General features: G+C 42.5%; 2 protein-coding genes across 3 annotated transcripts in view; both read left to right on the top strand.

Annotated features, from left to right (window-relative positions):
• The window catches only part of RNF185 (ring finger protein 185), a 36,404-nt gene extending 29,538 nt beyond the window's left edge, over nt 1-6,866 (top strand). The window contains exons 6-7 of the mRNA XM_081283530.1: nt 2,816-2,933; nt 4,436-6,866. Coding sequence (XP_081139656.1) covers nt 2,816-2,933; nt 4,436-4,533 — 216 coding nt within the window. The 3' untranslated portion in view covers nt 4,534-6,866. The remainder of the gene's footprint in view (nt 1-2,815; nt 2,934-4,435) is intronic.
• A 6,667-nt stretch (nt 6,867-13,533) lies between these two features.
• LIMK2 (LIM domain kinase 2) overlaps nt 13,534-17,261 on the top strand; it is a 70,989-nt gene continuing 67,261 nt past the window's right edge. Inside the window, exon 1 of one of the 2 annotated variants that reach the window (XM_081282943.1) lies at nt 13,534-13,693. In XM_081282943.1, the coding sequence (XP_081139069.1) occupies nt 13,678-13,693 (16 nt within the window). In that variant the 5' untranslated portion in view covers nt 13,534-13,677. Of the gene's footprint in view, nt 13,694-13,740; nt 13,760-17,261 lie in introns of those variants that run through there. The other variant, XM_081282942.1, reaches the window with a different exon arrangement.

Below are 17,261 nucleotides of genomic sequence, written 5' to 3'. Positions count from 1 at the left end.
GGGATTGTGGCTCAGTGGTAGAGCACTTGTCTAGCATGTGCGAGGCCCTGGGTTCAATCATCAGCACCACATAAAAATAAGTAAATAAAATAAAGGTATTGTGTTCACCTACTTCTAAAAAATAAAAAAAAAAATTTATAAAACTATATTATGATCTCATTTAAGCCTCCCACTAACCCATTTAAAAGATGAAACTGAGGCCTAGATAGGTGAAGTGACCTGTCCAGGGCCATACATAAGACTAAAACTCAGATCTGGCTGGTATTTAAGTCCCCACTCTTAACTTCCAGGCAACAGTCCTTTAAACTTAGGCTCTAACTTCTCATGAAGCATTAGCAACTAATGTAAATCAAAGGCCCCAGGAAGCCAGAGACCCTGGCCTTGAAGACTTTGGGGCTCACTTCTAGCATTCACAAGCACTTGCAGCCTCTAGTGATGCAATGTATTTTGCATACTCTGCCCCAGAAACATAAACCCACCAAATGGGAGGATTTGTGAGATCACATAGATGTTACTCGAAGGGAAGCAGGAAGGTCAGTCCTCAGGATTGCACTCAGTGAAGCTGTGGTTCCTGATGAAACAATTGCACCTTTTCCAGTAAGGCAACTTCAGTCCCAGGAGACTCAACCAGGCTAGGTCTGAGAAGAAGGCATTTGTGCAGCAAGGGGATGGAAACAAAATGTTTTTCTTCCCTATAGGTTTGCCCTCTAACTAAATCACCTATTAGGTTTTATAGGTAGTGCCACATAGCAAGAAGTTTGGAGTCAGATGCTAGGCTGCTCAGTATGGGACACTTTTGTAATTTGCAAAAGTTTCACAAATACCAGCTTTTTTTGGAAAATGATTGGCCCAATATATTTATTTTATTTTATTATTTCTATTATCATTTGTTCTAAAGATCTTGTTAGGGATTCAGGGACAGAGAAAAAAAAATAAGGTGTGTAAAGTAATTTTTAGGTTAGATTAACCTACTTTTAGATCTAAACTCTACCCCTTGATTATTCTACCTCTCCAACTCACAGTTGGTCTCTATAAAGTGCTGATGATGCTACTACAAGAATTAAACATGATTTGTGTATCCCAGAGTTTTAACACTGTGCTTGGCACAGAATTTGCACTTAGAAAAATGGAGTTACTGCCGGGCATGATGGCACATGCCTATAATCCCAGCAGCTCGGGAGGCTCAGGCAGGAGGATTATGAGTTCAAAGCCAGCCTCAGCAATTTAGCAAGGCCCTAAGCAACTCATCGAGACCCTGTTTCAAAAAAAAAAAGGTGGGGGGCTGGGGATGTTGCTCAGTGGTTAAGCACCCATGGGTTCAATCCCTGGCACAAAAATAAATAAATAGATAAGGGAGTTACTCACAATATTATAGTTTCTACTGAATCTTTTCATGTGAAAGATGATACAGTGACACATAGAAAAAAAAATGAGGATAATATACCAAACTTTTGACAGTGGTTATTTGGGAGGATCCAACGGTAAATAGAAACCTCTGATTTGCTCAGTTATTCCCATAATGTGTGAATTTCTTGTAACAGCATGTATTACTTTTACAATCAGAAAAGTTTAAAATGTTTTAAATTTTAGAAACAAAAAAATTTAAATATTTAGATTTATAAAAATTCTACATAATAATATTAAAAGAGGGGAATGGCTGTGGGCTCAGCAGTAGTGCACTTGCCTGGCATGTGTGAGGAACTGGGTTCGATTCTCAGCACCGCATATAAATAAATAAAATAAAGGTCTATCAACAACTAAAAAAAATTTTTTAAATAATAATATTAAAAGAAACTTCAGGCAAGTGGGCATGCCTGTAATCTCAGCAACTCAGGAGGCTGAGGCAGGAGGATCACAAGTTCAAGGCTGGCCTCAAAAACTTAGTGAGATCTTGTCTCAAAATAAAAAATTAGAAGGACTGGGGATGTGGGCTGGCGTTGTGGCTCAGTGGTAGAGTGCTCGCCTAGCACGTGTGAGGCCCTGGGTTTGATCCTCAGCACCACATAAAAATAAATAAATAAAATAAAGATATTGTGCCCAACTACAACTAAAAAAAAAAAAAAGAAGAAGGAGGAGGAGGAGGACTGGGGATGTAGCTCAGTTGCAGAGTGCTCCTAGCTTCAGTCCCCAGAAACCACCCCTCCTCCACAAAAAATACTTTTGAGAGAAAATGTTGATATCCTGTCTACATGTTGTCATGTACTTGTGTCCATGATGTCCAAACAATTTTGTCTGATAACTTGGACATAAGAGTTTTTCTGTTTGGCTACATAAGTCAGCATAATGGTCCTTGAGGAGCATATTATCATGATTTTGATCGTGACTTCCATTTCTGGCCTGTTAGGTTCCAACTAAATAATTTGTAGCTTATTTTGATACTCTTTTGTAATGGGACGTGGGGGTAATTGAATTGTGTGTTATATAACATATAGAAAATTGTACTAGCTAATGTGGGACTCTAGAACATGTAGAAAATTTAACTAATGTGGGACTCTAGAATTTAAGAACCTTAAGTCCTAAGAACCTGAGTTTCATCAGCACAGTGGTTCTCTTTTATATGATCTTGTCTTTTTTGGCATATTCACAGTTCCATAGCTTGGAGCTAAGGCTATATGGACAGAGGATCCACCAGAGTTCCTCTGCTTTGGGGTCTAAATAGGAGAAAAAGATGATTCTTACCCTTGGAAATAGGTGGCAGAGAGTATGGAGGAGTGTAAGGTTCTGTATAAAATAGAGCATGTAAGATGTGCCATTGGATATGTATAGGAGAGACATGCTCATTTTTCCTCCTCTTAATTGCTTTTCTTCCATATAGGGATTTCAAGGGTTTGGATTTGGAGATGGTGGCTTCCAGATGTCTTTTGGAATTGGAGCATTTCCTTTTGGGATATTTGCCACAGCATTTAACATAAATGATGGGCGGCCTCCTCCAGGTAAGTTTTGTTTTCTTGAGAAATCAGGAAGATATTTTAGTAATCCTGCTTGAAAGCTCCTTGGAATTCAGCAATATATAAATTACAGATCATTGTCACTGTATGTATAACCAGCCTTTTCAAAGTGTCTTAAATTCTTTTTATGTTACTGGTACTCATGCCAGTAATCTGAGCACTTACCAGGTGTTAGGCACATGCATTGTGCTTTCATTCCAAACTGAAGGAATCATCACAACCACCATGTAGAAATGTATACAGATGACTCTGATTTACAGATCAGAAAATGTTCAATAATGTTTACCAAGACATATCCCATGTCTGTAAAATGAAAAATGATAATAAATGATACCCAACTGAGGAAAAGCCTAATCCTGTATATGTACCTCATTTTGACCATATTGGGATAGGAAGGAGTGAGGCAACACACAAGGAGGTAGGGCCTCTGTTCCTTTGCATCTCTGTCCAGCTTACCTGACAACACAACATGGGCTAGTCCAAGTCTTGGCCCTTTAGAAATCATGCTATATCTGCCACCTGCTGCTTCATTTCTCTTCCAGCTGCTTGACAGTGCCAGCTGAGCAAGTCAGTCAGGTGAATGCCCTGGACTCTTACCACACTCTGACACTGAAGCCAAGATCTGTATTATAGGGCCTACAGAGATGTTAAGCTCAGTTGAGCTCTGCTTGCACTCATTGTTTGCACTTGGCACAAAGGAGGGTACAGAAGTGACCAATGCATTGTTCTGGTAAAGAACTTACGCTGTAGAGATGGTAACCCATTTAGAAGTCATTCTAGTTTTTCCCTGTGCCACTCCAGTACTTGGCATATAGCAGGCAATCAATAAGAGTTAATAAGAGTTTGTTGACTGCCTGCCTACATGAATTCATCAGAACACCTAACTGGGGAATGCAGTGTAGCATCAAGAGACAGTGGGTATATTCTTCCTTACCTTATCCACCTGGAAAGTTTCTCCTCTGTTCACATGTCATTTTCTCCAAGGAAGGAAACCCAAAAGGACAAAATGACAGAAAAGTGGATTTCTGGGGAGGCAGCAGGAATCTGCCTCATAGCTTGCTTCCTTCTAACCTGATCCAAGGTTCACCCTGGATTCTCCAGTTAGTTTCACAATCAGACTTTGGATCTTTTTATTTGCCCCTATGCAGTCACAGTTTTTATGTGGTCACTGTGGTGCATGCCTGTAATTCCAGTGATCTTGGAGCCTGGGACATGAGGATCACAAGTTTAAGGCTAGCCTGGGCAACTTAGTAAGACCCTATCTCAAAATGAAAAATAGAAAGGGCTGGCAATGTAACTCAGCAGTTAGAACACTTGCCTAGTATGTATGAGACCCTGAGTTTAGTCCCTAGTACTATACACACTAAAAATTAACTTTAAAAAAAGAAGAAGAAATGAAGATTGATGCACTTGACTTCTCACCCAAATGGGTAGTGTGCACAACTGGAGCCTTCTAACAGCCTCTCTTTTCCCTCCTGTCTCTCCAGCTGTCCCTGGGACACCCCAGTATGTGGATGAGCAGTTCCTGTCACGCCTTTTCCTGTTTGTGGCCCTGGTGATCATGTTCTGGCTCCTGATTGCCTAATGCCGGGCTCCTGTCTATATCCACAGCAGGTCCTCTGGATTGGTGATGTGCCACCCCTACTCCTGGTGTTTGGCTTCCTGGCTAACCCTGACCTCTGGAAACAGTGGGGTCAGTAACACTTCAAGGAGTCTTGCTCTTTCATCAGAGCTGTGGAACTCAAGACCAGTTGGCGAGTACTCCCAAGTATCAGCACTGCTGTAAACACCTTTCTCTAATCTCAGGCCTTGGTGTTGAGTCCCCACTCATGGGTAGCACCATGAAATCCTGTTCCAGCCAACTCAGCAGGTCCTGACTCTGCACAGGGAAGAAGTGGGAAGAAAGAAACTATCAGAGTGCAATTTCACATAAGTTTTATACAAAAACAAAGGGATGAACCAAATGGTATTTATGAAAATTTTCTTTCATCTCTTTAAATTCCCTTGTTAAGTAGCTTCTGAAGCCAGTGGAACCTGGAAAGCTTCCAGATCCCAGTGCTGCTCTGTGCCCCTGCACCCACCCCCCGCACATCTTCTTCAGCAGAGATATAGAATCTACTGTCCCAGGAAGATCATAATCACAGTAGCTGAAACTAAAGTCACTTCATGAATTCACCAGAGACCCAGAGATCCCAAGGCTCTAGGCCTTACTCTTTGGCCCCAGAGAGCAGCTTGAATGACCTCTTCGTTTCCTGGTATAGATTGGCCCTTATGAGACATGTCGCTTCACTCACAAATTTCCCATCAGCTTTCCCCTTAAAACTATGCATCTGCTTCTCTTTGCCAGAGGCAAACAGCCTATACTACTGCTGAAACTCGGGACTGCATTAGAAATGACCTGGAGTTGGGCCTTTGGTGGGATTCAGAGCTTTGACGCAGGAACAACTGGAACAAGTGGCCCTATCCCCTAGGCCACAGAAGCTCTGAATGCTTTTTCTCCCAGAACTTGCCCAGAGGAAACTGGAGGCTTTATCAAGTCAGCCTAGCTGCTTGTGGAAGACAACCACGTCAGAAGCCAAGTTGTCCTTTATGAAGAGGCAGGTTGGGGAAAAACCCATCTGTGAACCTGATTTTGGTGTGGCTTGATAGAGTCCCTTGAAAACTCCTTGTATGTGTGCTAAAACCAAGGAAGCATGTGCCTCCTGATCAGGCAACATCTAATGATTTGTAAAGCCAGGTAGCAGGGCCCAGGGAATCTCAGCATAGTAGCGAAATGTGATGATCTTTCTTGTATAATCCAGGGGAAATGATTCTCCTAAGTTCTTGTTATGTTTTTTGATTTCATAAACTTATTCATCTGAATCTGATAGTAGGAGTGTGGTGCTAGGCAGGTAGGGCAGTTTACCTAGTGGGATAATTCTTGTTCTTCCTGCCAGGCTTCATCTAATTTTCTAGAGACATTGATGGTGAAAGGATATGGACTTCTGCTGGGGCCTCTGGCTCACTTTGCTAGTCCACACTTTCCTGGCTCACCACTAGCAATAGTAGAAAAGCCCCACCTGGTGCTTTTTTTAGATATGGCTCTGCATAATTTAAGGAAACCAAGACCTTGAAGACGATAAGGGAAGCCATCCTCCCTTCTGCATGGTCCCCGACCCTTTCTGCTTTGCACCTGCCAATGCCAGAGTTCAGTGTTCAAACAGATAAAATATAAAGTATTGAGTGATTCGTTTGCTGAATCCACTTGGTAGGAATAAGCCACTAGCTTTACAATGTGCCTGATGGATTTTAAACATTCTTGGGCACCCCCTAAAGAATACTTCTTTAAATCACCTTCTGGAGATCCCCAGTCTCAAAGGCCCCTAGAGTATCTGCTCTAGAGGCAATTGATGGCATCTCTCAGTGCAGTGGCCCCAACTAGAGGAGAGAGAGAGAACTTCAGTCAGACAAACAGAAATGGGTTTCCAGAAGAAAGAAAGTTGTGGGTAGGATGACAACTCATTTGGATTCTTTAATTAATTGGAGTGAGCCCGAGAAAACTCCACCAGCAAAGATATTCCAGGAACCTATTGGCAAAGCCAGGTTGGCCATGTGCCCTTTGTAAACTTAATAGGTCCCACTCACCCTCTTCAAGGCTCTGGGGCAGAAAAGCCAACTTGGGACTGTTAGTCCAGCCTAACAAGACCCATTTCCACCATCTCTCTGTAGGCCACTTATCCCTCTGCCAAGGCAGCTTTCTTTTGTATATGTTTTCTGTGCCCCTCAGCCTCCACACTCCTTTCACCTTCATGGATTAAAACCCAGTCCTAACCACAATCAGAAAATGGCAATATGTACAGTGGCACACCTTGACCAGTCACTAATTTTCACTGTTGTGAAAGTGATTTGATTTAGAATTAAACAAATGATTTTATATTACTGTGAGTTTGAACTTCATGTCTGTGTCATGGGAGGTGAATGGGTGGGGAGTGGTCTGGCCTCTTCGGAAGCACCTATATAGCCATGATAATGTTCTTGGTAACTAAGGATAAAAGTCTTCAAACAACTGTCAATAATTAGAGATGAGAAGTATGGGCTGGAGGCCTGGCTTCATGTACAGCCCTGCCCAAGGTATAACCTGTCTGACAGGCAGCCCCAGTCCTAACAAGTGTGTTGAATTTCTGAGTTTGCAGGCAACAAACTGCCATGAGGGACCTTGACTTGAAGCCTATCAGAACCTTTAGTATATTTGCTGGTTTTTCAGTGTCAGCTCTACATTTCAGTGTCAGGACAGGTGGGCCTTCAGTCAAGTCCTCTCCCTTTAGCAGGGGGTATGCCCCTCCCTGTGGGTCCTCAGTAACAGAGTGTTGTGTGAGAGAGAAAATGTTGAGGTTACAAGTCTGGTGTAGGCTCTCCAGTACACCAAAGCTACAAGTAGTCATTCAGAAAACAGCTCATTTCTTCCTCTTAGACATTAATCTAATAGTTACCTAGTTGAACAGTGTTAAGATACAGTAGGGGCCAGGCATGGTGGCACATCCTTGTAATTCCAGCAACTTGGGCGCTGAGGCAGGAGGATCACAAGTTTGAGGCCAGCCTCAGCAATTTAGTGAGATTCTGCATCAAAATAAAAAGGGCTGGTGATGTAGCTCTGTAGTAGAGCACCCCCAGGTTCAAGTTCAGTAGTGTAAAAATAAATAAGCAATAAATAAAATAAAAGATACACTGTGTAGGAAAAGAAGGGAGACAACAACTTCTGGAGCTAATTTGGATCTTCAGATCACCTTTAACTAAATATATTTTAAAGTTATAAGAAAACTAGAGGAATTTGAGCAATGATTGGATGCATGAGATCTGTTAAGGGTTGATGATGATGATGATGATGATGATGATTTTGGGTACCAGGGATTGAACTCAGGGGCACTTGCCCTTCGAGCCACATCCCAGCCCTATTTTGTATTTTATTTAGAGACAGGGTTTCACTGAGTTGTTTAACACCTCATGTTTGCTGAAGCTGGCTTTGAACTCACAATTCTTCTGCCTCAGCCTCCCAAGCCACTGTGATTACAGGCGTGTACCACCCTTCCTAGCAGGATGATTAATTTAAAATTTTTTTTCACAATACCTTTATTCAATTTATTTTTTATGTGGTACTGAGGATTGAACCCAGGACCTCACATAGGCTGGGCAAGCACTCTACCACTGAGTTATAGCCCCAGCCCAAGGGATGATTAATTTTTAAGGTGTGTAAATACATACCTTAGGGAACTTGAAGAATTCATAGGCCCAATAAAATAACAGAATTTTTGTTTTCAGTGGAAAACAACAAAACATACAAAAAGTAGTCTAGGACAATAAAGTCTAGTCAATTCAGGTGTAGTCCTGTTGCATGTATACCCTTCTGATACTGCTCCTCCCCCTACCTGAACTCTTGGAAGCAAATCTCAGTCATATATTATCCTTGCATGTTTCGATATGCATCTCAAAGATAAGGATTTTTAAAAACATCCCAAGGGCTGGGGTATAGCTCGGTGGTAAACCATTTGCCTATTGTGCATGAGACCTTGGGTTTGTTTCCTAGCACAACCAAAAAAAAAAAAAAAAACTACCATTTATATACATTAAAAATTAATAATCCCAGGTTGGAGTTGTGGCTCAGGGACAGTGTGCTTGCTTAGCATTCATGAGGCACTGGGTTCAATCCTCAGCAACACATAAAAATAAAGATATTGTGTCCACCTAAAACTAAATATTTTTTTAAAAAAATTAATAATCCCTTAACAGGTCTCATATGCCCAATCACTGCTCAAATTCCCTTAGTTGTTTCATAACTTTTTACATAGTTATTTGAAGGTGATTTGAGGATCCAAATCAGCTCCATAAATTGCTATTGTTTTTCTCAAGTTTCTTTTCTTTTGCAGTTTATCTTTTATTTATTATTTATTTATTTTTGCAGTACTGGGCTTGAACCCAGGGGTACTCTACCACTGAATTACATCCCCAGCCCTTCTTATTTTTGAAACAGGGTCTCACTAAGTTGCCAAGGCTATCCTCAAACATGGAATCCTCCTGCCACATCCTCCTGAGTCTGGGATTACCAACCTGTGCCACTGTTCCCAGTTACAGTTATCTTGTAAAGAAGCCAGTTAAATACAGAAAATTGGTTGTAATATTAAGTCCCTCAGGCTGAGAGACTTGGCTCAGGCTCTGCACACCCCAGCAAAGGGGTGCTGCTTGAAATTGAGAGGCCAGGAGTATTCTCTAGAGTAACAGAGCCATTTCCGTTCCTTTTGTACACTGTGAAATAACAAAGCATGAAAAGCAGAAAGAAGTGAATATCACCACCCATCCCACTGCCTGGCAGAAAGAGCCACCATGTATGGAAGAGTACCCATCTACATCTAAAGGCTTGACTAGATTCAAGTTTGATTTTTTTTTAATAAGACTGTGTCTTCAGTAACAACATACACTTGTCATATCTTATCAGGAGCTATGTAATAAATCTTGTAGTTCCTCTTTAGGATATTAGCAGCCATTAATGATCATTGTATAGAACAGCATGTCCAATAGAACTTTCTGCATTGATGTAGATATTCTGTATTGGCACTACCCAGCACAGTAGCTCCTAGCTATATGTGGCTATCAAGCACATGAAATGTTACTAGTGGACTGAGGAACTGAATTTTTCCATCTCCATTTTCTATAGTTTGATCTTTATTTTTTCACCCACCTTAATTTAAATAGTCACATGTGGCTATCATACTGGAACAGTACAGATCTATATTAATCAACAGGGATTGCAAAATGATAAAATAACAAAAATGTTTTTAGAATTCAGAAACAAGACCACTTCTGGGCAGATAGGGATAATGAAATTAAAACATGGAGAACTGTTGTAGGAGTGGCAGGGAAACGCAAGGACAAAAAGTGCTCATGAAAAAGTTATGGGGTGAAGGAAATAAGGAGACAAGGCTGCAGAATGAGAAGTGTAGTTAGCTCACGAGGGCTTAGGTTGGTCTTCAATTTGTAGGGAAAGGGGTTGAATATTTCCAAGCAGGGAACTGACAGGATCAGAAGCATACTTTTGGAAGATTAATCAGTCCATCTTAGGAGGAATGACTCAGATATGGGAGAAACTAGAAACTTTAGTTTGAAGTAAGTGGAAGAAGCAACTGGAAAATCCAGCTGGGTGCCAGCAGACAGTGCCCTTTGGGTGGCAGAAGCTTGAAGTGGTTTTGTTTGCATGTTTGAGACAGGTTCTTACTATGTTTGCCCAGGCTAGCCTCAAACTCCTGGGCTCAAATGATCCTTCTGCCTCAATCTCCTGAGGAGCTGCTACTACAGGTGCATGCCACTGCACCTGACTTAAAGTGGTTTTCAAGGTCTAGATCTTCAAGATTCTAGATTCAAATAGTTGATTGTGAATCAGCCAGCAGGACTGGCCTTGGGCACTGATCAAGCAAAACTGCTAAACTGGATACATGATTTAGGTGTTACAAACCCAGTCAACTTTGTCCCTGTCCTGACGGTTTTCTATAATCAAGGTCCCCTAGAATTCACAAGTGATTTTTTGTTCTGTTTTGTTTTTTGTTTTTGCAGTGCTGGGAATCAAACCCAGTGCCTGGTCCATATTGGGCACTCTACCACTGAATATCATATCACCAACTCCACAAGTGATTTTGGAGGGGTGTTTGGGTCCACATTGGAATGATACCTTAATTATATCATTTCTGCACATAGGTATACCCTTCCTTTACAGTTTTGTTTTTGTTTATTCTAGCAGTGGGGACTGAACCTGGGGCGCTTTATCTTTACCACTGAACTACATCCTCAGCCCATTTTAGTTTTTATTTTGAGACAAGATCTCACTAAGTTGCCCAAGCTGGCCTCAAACTTGGCAATTCTTCTGCCTCATTTTCTTGGCTGGAATTATAGTCATGTGCCACAATGCCAGGCCCCTTCCTTTACATTTCAATTTGCATTTCTTGAGTTATCTGAACGTCCTTTAAAGGAAATTGGGTGATTTGGCTATACCAACTACCCACTGATGAAGTTCATGAGGCATGGAGGTGTGGAAGAAGTGAAATGAGAGAGCAAATGGGGAGAAGAAGCAGACATAGGTGCCTGGTCATGGGGCAGAGGGACAGGGAAGACACCCAGGGGGTCTTAGTTCTAAGACTGCTAGGGCCCTAATGCCTGGGAAAATACATTATAACCTCTTTTCATGTGTAGGGTGGATAAAATCCCTACCTGCCTTTTTGGCTGAGTTGGCTTATCAGAAGAGTCCCGAGGATTCCTGTCACCTTAAATCAAGACACAATCTTGTGTTTATAATAGTCTGGCTTTCTCAGAAACCATAAAACTGACTGACAAAGTGGATTCATGGGAGTTAAGGAAAGCACAGTCTTCCTCCCCCATCATGTTATGCAACCAGGACACTAGGAGTCACCTGCTATACCCAGAGAAGAAAAATATGACCTGCACCTGGTTTGGCCTATACAGACAGGGTAGGAAAAAAAGAATTTTGCTCAATTTTGTTTATGAGAGTTCTGGGGCCAGAGGCAGCTGGACTGAACTTTTGGCCAAGGGTCTGGGTAAGGTACAGAATCCATTTCCCTGGTCTCTAACCCTACCCCTTTTATCATCATTTGGACATTTTTCCCATGACCTAAATTTGATTTAGGGAAATAACAGTTGCCAGTGGCCCATCATAAGAGAATCAGATGAGAGGGACATCAGGGACCTATGTGGCCTGCCTGTCATCACATGGAGAACCCAAATCTCCCAAACCCAGTGAAGGAAGTGTCTGCTGTCTTCTTTGTGCAGTGCTCTCTCCTCCACAATGAAGATTCTAAACTAACAACCTGCAGGGCAATCTAACACACAGGTATGTTTCATTTGGCCTACATGGTATTTTAAAAGGTTTTTGTTTTGTTTATGGTATTGGGAATTGAACTAAGGGTTCTCTACCACTGAGCTACATCTCTATCCCTATTTATTTTTGAGAGTTTCTTGCTCAGTTGCCCCAGCTGGTCTCAGATTTGCAATCCTCCTGATTCAGCCTCCAGAGTCACTGGGATTACAGGTTTGTGCCACCATGCTCAGTTTAAAGTTTTTTTTTTGTTGTTGTTGTTGTTGTTACCAACATTTTAAAAAGTGGGAATTTTTCCAGGTATGGTGGCACACATCTGTAATCCTAGTGACCCTGGAGGCTGAGGCAGGAGGATCATAAGTTCAAAGCCAGCCTTGGCAACTTAGCTTACTTCTGTATTGGCAAATAAAAAGGGCTGAGGGTGTAGCTTAGTGGTAGACTGCCCCAGGTTTCAATTCCTGATACTGCAAAAATAACAATAAATAAGTAAACAAAAATAAAAAGTAGGAACTTTAACTTAAATATCTGGATTTTGGGGCATGTTTTGAAACTGAAGACCTGGCAATAGCAGGTCAGCATTCCAACAGAGCACTGCTCTTCTTCCAATGGGGGCATGAACACTGCTACATTATGCTGAGCTCTTTTTTTGTGAGGGGTGATTACTAGGGATTGAACTGAGGGGCACTCAACCACTGAGCCCCAGCCCCAGCCCTTTTTAGAGACAAGATCTCACTGAGTTGCTTAGCACCTCACCTTTGCTGAGGCTGGCTTTGAACTCAGGATTCTCCTGCCTCAGCCTCCGAGCTGCAAGGATTACAGGCATGTGCCACTGCACCTAGCAAGCTCATTTATATACAGCTTATCCTCTGTATTTATGGTTCCACATCAATAGATCCAATCAACCCAGGATCAAAAATATTCAGGAAAAAACTATGCCTTTACTGAACATGTACAGGTTTTTTTCCTTGTCATTATTCCCTAAACAACACAGTATTACAACTATTTTATAGCATGTACATTGTATTAGGTTTTATAAATAGAGATGATTTAAAGAACATGGGAATTGTGCATAGGTTATATGCAAACACTATGCCATTTTATATCCGGTCTTGAGCATCCAGTGATTTTGGTATCCGGGAGAGTCTGGGAACAAATCCCCTACAAATATAATGGAAGACTATAACTACTTGGCCTTGCTAAGGATCTCCTCCTGGAATGTTTATTAGGCCACCTCCATACTGCCTTTGTCCTAGAAATTACTTATGTCAGCTTAGGATGGTACAGAGAAGTGGTTTCTCTGAGCTAGAAGTTTCTAAAGAAGTCAACCCTCAACCTCCTCCCACAAAGCTATTTCTGGTTTAGACCTGACTTCCCCATATTCATATTCCTGATTCCAAATCCTCTACTGGAAGGAGCATTCTTTCCACTGCGAACCAAGTGAACTGGATTCCCATCCAAGCTGTGCACCTAATGAATGGAGCCATTCTGAAATAGTTGAACTTGTCATTTCTGATCCTCAGCTTTCCCCATCTGTAAAATGGAGAAGCTGGACCACACAAGCATTGAGAGACTTCCGAGTTGAGATTTCGGACCTATGCAGATCACCCTAGGCAACTGGAGCATCTAGAAAGGGCGTCGCTCGCACTAGGGGACGCCAGAGATGCAGCCCAGCTCAGTCAAGGGGCAGGGCCTGGCCTCGAGGCGGGGCGTCAGCAGGCGGGCCCCAGTGCCAGGTGGGGTTTGGTCCTCCCCGGGAGCCGTAGGCGGTGCATCTTCTCCCGCCTGGGGCAGAGATCCTCCCTCGCCCAAGGTGGCGGTGGGAATTGAGGGGATCTACTGCAGCGCCAGCCTCCTCTTCATTTCCGCGTCCCCGGGACTATGGCTACGCTGGCGGGTAAGGAAGGGCTACGCCGCCCCATCCTGCTGATCTCTCTGAAGCCTGGGCCCAAGGCGCCTGAGGGTAACCAGCAACATCTGGGGGGAGGGGGGGTCGGACTGATGAAGTCCTCGTGGTTCCGAGGTTCTCAGGATGACTTGGGAGGTGGGCACAGCGCTCCCTGGGGACTTGGAGGTCTGGGGTTCCGGCAGTTGAGGGTGGGGGATCCCGGAAGACTCAGGACTCGGAGCGGCGGGCGGGTTGGGCAGCTTCCTGCAATGTGAAGTCCACGGAGGAAGGGATTCTGGCTATGCTAGGGGTCTAGCTGTTTTGTGGGCATTTGGCGGGGTCAGGTCACCAAATCAAAACCCTTCCCAAGGAAGTTAAGGGGCCAAGGGTTCCCTTGGAACGGGGACTCCAACTCCGTGGAATATGAGGACAGGATCCTCTAGGTTTCAGTACAGTTAGGAGAGGCAGAGTTATCCCGGGTTCTGGGTTTTCTGTGGAAAATGGAGGAGGGTATGACTTCCCCTCCAAGACCTAAGGCTTCTAGAGGCTGCCTTGGTTCCTGGGATCTCTTGGATCCTAGAACTCTTTGCAGGAAATAGAGGTGTGTGAATTTCACAGGCTAGGGGCAGAGAGAGATTGGACCATTCTTCCTGGCTTCTCTGCTTCAGGCGGTGGGGAAAGCAACCCCCCTGGGGTTCCAAGTTCTCCTTTGGACTCACCAAGTCTCTAGAAGGATGTGGCCAGACACCTCCTGGAAGGAAGAGTTGTCTAAGGGTAAAGGGTAGCATCAGAGTTGGGTTAACTGCTCCTGCATCCTCCTCTCAGCCACCTCACACATCACCCTGTAGCTTCCTGCCCTCTCCTTTTGCCCCTTGGCACCAGAAACCTTTTGTTGCCTGTTTCCCAGCTACCTGTGGGTGGCCCAGCCTCTGCAGTCTATGAGGGTTAGCTTCCAAAAGCTTCCTGGAGAGAATGGGGTGGGTTGGGGGACTGAATATCTGCCCCTGCTTCCTGGCTTTTGGCCTGTGGACAGTCACTTCCTCCATCCTGAATACAAGGACCAGGCCATCAGTGGGTCACTTCCTGACCATGGGAACATTGGATTTTCTCCTCATTGGTGATAATGGGCTTCTGGAGAAAGAGAGCTGGGGTAGAAATGCCTACTGTCCCTTCCTTTAATTTTTTTTTTCTTTTAAATCTTCCAGAGTTCTTCAGCTTAAATAATTTCCAGTGACTTTTTAAAAACCACTATGTAATGTAGGTTACTGATTTTGAACTTTGATTCTCAGAAACTTGTAAAAGATTTGAGCACAATAATTTTTGTTGTTGCTTTGTGGTGCTGGAGATTGGATCCAGGGCCTTGCTCATACAAGACATGCTCCACCACTGAACTACCCCCAGTGTGTGAGAACAGTCTTTCCCTACCTCCAGATTGAACTCAGGGATGCTCTATCACTGAGCTACACCCACCAGGCCTTTGGGGTTTTGTTTGTTTGGTTTTTGTTGTTGTTAAATTTTGAGACAGGGTCTCACTAAATTGCTCAGGGTGGTCTCCAACTTGCAGTCCTCCTGCCTCAGCCTCTCAAGTAGATAGGATTACAGTCATGCACCACTGCTCCTAGTTCCTGAGTATAGTATCTTTATCAGATTTCCTCTGAGAGAATCAAAAGGCTGTCTAGAGATTTTATGTATCAGTTTATATATTATTTTATTCATTCAAATAATATTTGTTATATACTTCTTTGGCATACATTTGGTTAAGTGCCGAGGAATGTGGTGATGAATGGAAAGGATATAGTCCTTGTCTTTGTAATACTTCTATTCCTAGAAGTGGACAATAAATAACTATGGTAATAATTGAGATAAGTACAATAGTTCAGAAAAACAATTGAAATGAATTCTATACAAGTGCATCAGCGCCAGGAGCAGTGGCACACGCCTTATATTCCAAGTGGCTCCGAAGGAAAAAACAAACAAACAAACATAGGTCTGGGACATGGCTCAGTGTCTTAGTGTCCCTGATACCAAAACATAAATTAATTAAATTAAATAAAGGGTGCATCAAGGCCTAGGGGTGTGCATAGGGAAAACTTTAATAAAAGCAAGTATATGCTGACCCCTGAGGATAAGTAAAAGTCTGAAAAAGAAAGGGCCAAGAACATTCCAGGCAGCCAGAACAGCATGAAACACCCCTTAGATGAAACTGTACAAGATGTCTTTGAGGAGCTAGAAGAAGTCCAAAATGATTTTTTTTGGGGAAGGAGCTGGGAATTGAACCTCAGGACTTCACACATGCCAAGCAAGAATTCTACCATTGAACTATAGCCTTAGCCCTAAAAGTGACTTTTTTATGAGTGAGGAGACTAAGACCCTGAAATTACTTTTCAAAGTTCAATAAGCCAAATACATGATCAGAGTTCATATTTCCTGAACTTCATATAACTTCAAGTTTAGTGCTTCATCTTCTTGATGTTACAAACAGCAGAATGAGGTTGCCTAGAGAGTCAGAGAGGAAGTGGGGTTTAAATTTTTACCTGTTATTCTGTTCAAACTATGCTCCAAGACACCTTAGATTCATCTTGTGTAACAGGAGACTCAACAACAAAGAAATCAAATATTTACTGAGTGTCTGTGATGTCTATCAGACTGGGTTAGGCCAAATTTTACCTCATAAATTTTAACAAATGCCAGAGCCAGGAGAGACTTTTGAGATATTGTAGTCTCTTTGTTTTACATTTGAAGAAACTGAAGCTGTGGGGAAAATGGACTTGTCCAGGGTCACTCAACTAATGGTAGAGCCAGGACTAATATAGGTCTTCTCCAGTGCTCTTTATGCTGCTTGTGCTCAGTGCTGCTTGAGACATATGAATTCTGGCACATAGTATACACCCTTAATAAATATTTGTGAAAATTGTATAATATATGTTTTTTGCCTTTGAGAAATTCACTGTCGAGTTAGAGTAATTAAAAAAAAAAAAAAAACAGACAAATCAAGACAAAGTATTGTAAGGCCAGTATGGGATAACATTATTGAGTTTCAAAAGTGAGGGAGAATTCTGTTCATATATTTATTCCACAAATATATATTGAGTACCTACTAGGTGCCAAGCACTTCTGGCCCTGCTGGGAACAGATCCAGTCCCTATGGAATATGTGCTCTGGTGGGGAAAGTAAGTAGTTACAGAATATGTTTGATGCTTATATTTTTACAGTAGTAGAGATTGAGCCCAGCGGTTCTGTACCACTAAACTGTATCCCCACCCATTTATTTATTTATTTATTTATTTACTTACTTATTTAAAATTTTTTTTAGTTGTAGATGAACACAATATCTTTATTTATTTATTTTTATGTGGTGCTGAGGATCAAACCCAGTGCCTCACACATGCGAGGTAGGCGCTCTACCACTGAGCTACCACCCCAGCCCCGTTTTCATTTATTTTTAAGATAGGGTCTCACTAAGTTGCTGAAGCTGGCCTTGAATTTGGGTTTCTCCTTCCTAGGCCTCCTGAGTAGGTTGGATTACAAGGCATGCGCCATCACACCCCGCCTTATGCTTGACATTTTTTAAGAATAG

This window comes from Spermophilus citellus (genome assembly GCF_964194105.1).
Source record: "Spermophilus citellus genome assembly, chromosome: 3".
Classification (NCBI taxonomy): domain Eukaryota; kingdom Metazoa; phylum Chordata; class Mammalia; order Rodentia; family Sciuridae; genus Spermophilus; species Spermophilus citellus.
This window is presented reverse-complemented; position numbering and strand designations above follow the sequence as displayed.